Raw genomic sequence first — 6,000 nt, 5'->3', positions numbered from 1 at the left:
CAGCTCATTCAATGGTTGAATGTTTCATAAACAATGATAAAGTGTATATTTGCGAGTTCACTTTCTAGAATTGGGAATTACAAAAATTGCCGATGACAAACTAAAATAACAGCTGCACTGCAGATTACATGAACAATAGTACGTGCTATTAGTAAAAGAAAGGAATCCATTTATGATGATGAAACTACACCAAAAAAATGTAGAAATGCGTGAAATATGAAGGTTGTTGTGTTTGTTCAATGGCGAATTCTTTTTCAAAATATAATTAGTGATGTTACGTCTTTGGTTTATGAGTTCGTCCGCAGTATTACTGGTATCGCTGGTTGCCAAGAATACAAGTTGTTGTAACATGTAAACATGGGTGATCCGCAGTTTATTGCTGTTAATGACATTGACGGTGTTTTAGCTTTTCTTCTAAGTGTTAGTTACTTCTCAGATTTACCATCCATATTGTTATTTAAACAGCCGTTCTGAGAACAAAATGTTTATGTTAATAACATGTAACCACTCGAAATATGAATATATATTCCTTATTTTCCTCTGCATGGGTTGCGGCACTTAATGCATGGGAAATATTTAAGTCCAGTCTCATTCATTGTACACATTACATTATTGATCTCATTTAAACTGCCTGTTATAACACATATGATTCTCTGGAAACCGCCTTTGACGTTTGCGCTTGGTAAAACATTGTCCCTTGCTCAGCAAACTGCTGTTGCATGTACCGATGTTAACTCATTTGCAGTCTGATTGTTTCGGGATACATTCGTTGTACCTTTTTTTATTACTAGTATGAACTAATCTCAAAACACTATAAAAACCTGCTACTTCAAATAGTCGTAAATTACTAGTCAAGATTAACCAATACATCAAAACAAAATGAAAGTAAATAAATGTTCCAGACAACATTATTACTTTGAGCTGATGACGATATTCTTTATTGCACACATCGGCCCTTGATTTCTAACCGATAGTAGAAATAGTATACCATATGTTAAAATTTGTTTGTTGTGGCTCAGATTTTTCTCGCCGAGTAGAAGTTTGGTTAGCACTGTGATTATTCAAGAAAACGTGTTTTACTAGTTGTAGCTACGTCAGAGCCGTACTTATGCGGCAATTTGAAGGTATGGAATGTAGGCGGGAATTATCACTAACAGTCACGTAGTATAAACACGATGACAGTTGTATGTACTGGACACGCCCATGTGTTCCCATGTCATAGGTCAGAATTGTCAGCAAGTGGAGTAAGTACGCAGGCCGTGGTATAAACACATAATTAAGAAGTATTTGAACAAGTGTAGAAACTTGTTAATAATTTTTCTGACCATTTGTTTGTTTCCCGAGGATTACTTAATGCTTGTTTGATGACATGTTAGTGACAAACTTTGCGACCTTCTTGTACAGTATCTCGTATAGGCCAGTCAGTATAAGACTCGCTGTTCCCAGATTATACCATTTACGGACATTACATATAATTGAAACTTTTATTAATGTTTTATGTGGAGAGACAGTATGTGCAACTTTGATTTGGATGAAAGCCATCACTGCTAGTGTTCTCAGACTTGATGTAATTGTGAAATATAATCAGATATACAGAGGACAAAGCAGTAGTTTAGAGATGTACATGCACCGGTAGCACAATACTGACTTGTCTGTGTGTACACTGCTGTACATTTTGTTGGAAGAGAAGCTAAGAAAAATATTTGTTTTTAATGATTTCAGATTGATTGGTGGGATCCTTGGCTTGTCGGCCTAATTGTCTTCCATGTAGCAATAACAGTGGCAGCTTTAACTACACGAAACCACAGCAACTTTCAAGTATTGCTGTTTCTAATCCTTTGTAAGTGTCATTGTAGTTAATTTTTATGGTAAATTACTAAATCTGTATTTCTTTCTTTTTTTCTTATTAAACTATTTACAGTGCCCCAAGTCTATGCTACAGTTTTTCTTTCTCAATACATACAAATAAACAGAAGACACTTTTTTTTAGAATGTATTCTATGGCTGTACTGACTTTGAGGAAGATACCAGTTACAATAGACAATATTCTGATACAATAGTATTGTCTGTTCGAATTTGGTATTGACATTAGAAAGCATCAAATTCCATTAAATCTTCATGGATGATTATCCAAAATGATTTTTGCTAATGTTCATTGTGCGGCTGGTTTTTCATATTTGGCTGGGCTGTAAAAAGCTGATTAATTTTGAATGCTCTCACTATGCTGTCATTCTCAAAAAAAAAAAAAAAAAAAAAAAAAAAAAAAAAAAAAAAAAAAGTTAATATGAACATGATTTACGCCACACAAGTGACCACAGTAATAATATTAGAGGTAGGCCTATGAGAATGCACATAGAAATCTACAGGCTCCTTATTTTATGTTGGTTAACTATTAATATACCACAATAAGTAAGAATGAAATGCGTATTCATGAAGTGTACTATTTGCTAAACAATTTGAGGCTACTGCTAATCATATCTGATAAATTGGTTTTGTGTGTTGAAAACATCTGTGGACTGATTATACTTCTTTGGGGCACATCCAGTGTTACTTTCATTTCTGTTTGGGATTCATTGTTCACTATAATATAGGCCTGCTGGAATCTACTAATCAAAATTTCTTTAATCCAATCACGTACGTTGCAGAGATGCACTGTATGATTGTATCTGGGATATCAGTCAACAAAGTGGTACAGTGTCAAATGATTTTCACAAACCGAAGAAAAAGAAATTGATATGTTCATTTACATCTACTGTTTGTAAGGCATTCTGAGTGAGTAGCTTAAAGCCTGCTATGTTTTATGCACAGGTTTCCTTCAGTCCATGCAAATTCTTTGAGAGATCTTGGTCTGTAACAAGTATGGCCTAATTTATTTCTCAGAGAAGCAGTGCTGTTTAAGAACAAGAGACTCATGAAAAACATTAGGTAATGAACTAACAGGAGTCCCTTTAGAGTTGGATGTTAAGTATCATTCTAAGTAAAATTAAATTAGTTTCTTTCTATAACAGGAATACAATATGTGATGGGAACAAGTGAGAATTGGTATTGAATGAAGCATTGATTGAGTTATAGGCACACTTCTTCAGAGCTAACTTGCACCTTGACTGAGTTGTATTTGATGGAGTGCATGAAGGGAGAAAGGAGATGTGGAGGGTTATGGCAATTGGAATGATGGGTATCTGATAGTGGGGAGGAAGCGACATCAAGTAAACGTGACACCAGTGAGCTCACTCTGGAATAGGCAATTATAGTTTCCTGTGGTTCACATTCATGTGAAGGAGTGGACTGGGTGGAAAAAATAGAGCAGGAAAAGGAGGCAATCTGTGATGTTGAGGGTATAAGTGTTGAGTGAAGTGGGAGGACATCGTGACAGAGGTGGAAGTTGGTATGGAACAGGGGCTAGCAATGACTGATGCAAAGAGGATTGCAGAATTGATGGTTGGATTGTAAGGACAATTCTCATATATGTTAGCTTCATGTTAATTTATATGATAAATGATAATAATGTAAAAAGAGTGATTTTACATTTATATGTAAATATGGTTACATGCTAATCATTTACATTTTTTTAATTACTGTTATGAGTTATTCCTCCCTATCATCTTTTACATTTTACAAAAGTTGAAATTCTTATATATGTTAGATGTTTTATATCATTGGGTAAGTGATCAAAAATTTTGGTGACAGCATTTTGAACAATTTTTTTTCCAAAGACAACCTTAATGGGGAGTAATGAGTGTCATTTTTTCTTTCGGTATTGCTATTACATGTACATCATTGCCCATTTTGAACTGCAGTGGACTAATTACAGCAAACATCATGAGGGAACAAATATATTGTGAAGCATTAGTCAAAGCACCCAGCTCTTTGAACAGATGTCTACAAGATGATGTTGGGTGAGCACCTCTTTATTCTTAGTGCACATTTTTGATAAATGAACATTTTCGTTTTTCAAATTGAGTTACCCCAGAATATTATTCTATGTGACATTACTGAATGAAAATATGTGAAGTATGTCAGCCTACTGGTTTGTCGGTCCCCAAGATTTGCAATGATTCTAAGTGCAAATGTGGCTGCACTAACTTGTTGCAGGAGTTCCATTTCCCCCACCCCACCCCACCCCCCCCTTCCAGTCTTCACTTATCATGGTGTCATACATCTAGATGTGCAGAACCAAATATGTTGTCATTTTGAAATTGAGAGAAACCATTCACAGAAGACTACTCAATAATAAGAACATCATTTACCATCTCTTTGTTGCTGTATACATGTTTTATTACAGTATCAGTGTCATCCACAAAAGAACTAATTCTGCTTGTTGTCAGTCTAAGTCGCTGCAGTCATGGACTGTGCGGCTGATCCCGGCGGGGGTTCGAGTCCTCCCTCAGGCATGGGTGTGTGTGTTTGTCCTTACGATAATTTAGGTAAAGTAGTGTGTAAGCTTAAGGACTGATGACCTTAGCAGTTAAGTCCCATATGATTTCACACACATTTGTACGTTTTTCTGCTTGTTGTATGTTAGACAGAAGATCATTTAAGTAAATGAAAAACAATAGTGAACCTAAGCTCGAAGCTTGTGGAACCCCCATAAGTGATTTCTTCCCAGTTAGAAGAATCTCTCCTGGTTACGTTGCATGAATTACTGAGTATAACTCTTTCCATTTTTTTAGTTAAATATGACATTATCCATTGGTTTGATATACCGTCAATTCTATAAAACTTCAGATTATCAGGAGAATATTGTGATTCACATTTAAATGCCTTAGCTCACAGAAAATAACAGCTGCTGCTATTTTGTTATTTGTTGTTTGTAAAATATGGCGAGTGAATGTGTAAATAGCTTTCTCAATTGAGCAACTCTTTGAAATCCAAACTGTGATTTACCGAGGATGGTATTGTTGCTCAAGTGGGATACTGTTCTAGAATACTTGACCTTCTCAAAAATATTGGAAAATGTCAGTAGTTACATGGGTCAGTGGTTACCGACATCTCTCGTACTACCTTTCTTATAGAGGAATTAAACAATGGCACATTATAATCTCTCTGAAAAAATTTGCTGAGTTTTTGATGGATTTCTTATTTCAGAAAAGCAGTGCGTATGATATGTGAACATATCTGTAATGCTCTGTTCTGTAGGAAACCCCATCAAATGCAAATGACCTTTTATTTGTGAGGGGATATATAATTTTCAGGTGGAGAATCGGGTGAGACATCCATATAATTGAATTTTATGTAAATTGCGTGTTCAACGTACTCTTTTTCATTTTCCTCTTGAATTGTTTGTCCGTATTTTTTCTACTATGCTTACATAATAATTGCTAAACGTATCTGCTGCCTGTGACTAATCATTTGTAGCCATTTAAATTAATAGTGATGTTATCCTCTTCTGTGGCTTGTTGTCCCATCTCTTGTTTTACTACATCCCATATAGCCTAAGTATGTTTTTGTAATTACTGATTTCGGACATAATGTTCACATTCATTGATTTTTTTTAGTAACTTTTCTTGGTAATTTTAAGTAGTTTTTGTAGTGTGCAACTACTACAGGATCTTCATTTGTTCTTGCCATCGGATACAGTTCCTTTTATTTCCCAAGATACATTGCGTATTCAGTTCTGCACACGCAGGCTAATACATCAGTTACATTTATAACACATAGTGAGGAAATAGTAGAGTGGAATCTTCAAAATTCTTAGGTGTACTTATTGATGAGAATTTAAACTGGAAAAACATATTTTGGAATTTCTATACAACTTAGTTCAGCCACATTTGCACTTGGAATCACAAATCTTGGTGAGAGACAAATCAGTAAGTTGACATACTTCACATATTTGCATTGAATAATGTTGTATAGAATAATGTCTTATGGTAACTCATCTTGAAGAAAGAAAGTAATCATTGCTCAAAACTGTGCTGTAGGAATAATATGTGGTGCTTACTCATGATCATGTTGTAGAGATCTGTTTATGGAGTTGGGCATTCTGACTGTTGCTTCACTGTA

The 6,000-nt window shown here is 35.1% G+C and overlaps 1 protein-coding gene across 2 annotated transcripts in view; it reads left to right on the top strand.

Moving 5' to 3' along the window:
• Nucleotides 1–290: 290 nt before the first annotated feature.
• LOC126458502 (transmembrane protein 18) overlaps nt 291–6,000 on the top strand; it is a 44,837-nt gene continuing 39,127 nt past the window's right edge. The window contains exons 1-2 of one of the 2 annotated variants that reach the window (XM_050095597.1): nt 291–420; nt 1,723–1,840. In XM_050095597.1, the coding sequence (XP_049951554.1) occupies nt 358–420; nt 1,723–1,840 (181 nt within the window). In that variant the 5' untranslated portion in view covers nt 291–357. Of the gene's footprint in view, nt 421–1,110; nt 1,245–1,722; nt 1,841–6,000 lie in introns of those variants that run through there. The other variant, XM_050095596.1, reaches the window with a different exon arrangement.

Source organism: Schistocerca serialis, chromosome 2 (genome assembly GCF_023864345.2).
Source record: "Schistocerca serialis cubense isolate TAMUIC-IGC-003099 chromosome 2, iqSchSeri2.2, whole genome shotgun sequence".
In the NCBI taxonomy this organism is placed as follows: Eukaryota; Metazoa; Arthropoda; class Insecta; order Orthoptera; family Acrididae; genus Schistocerca; species Schistocerca serialis.
Note: the sequence above shows the minus strand (reverse complement) of the source record. Positions and strands in the feature narration are given on the sequence as shown.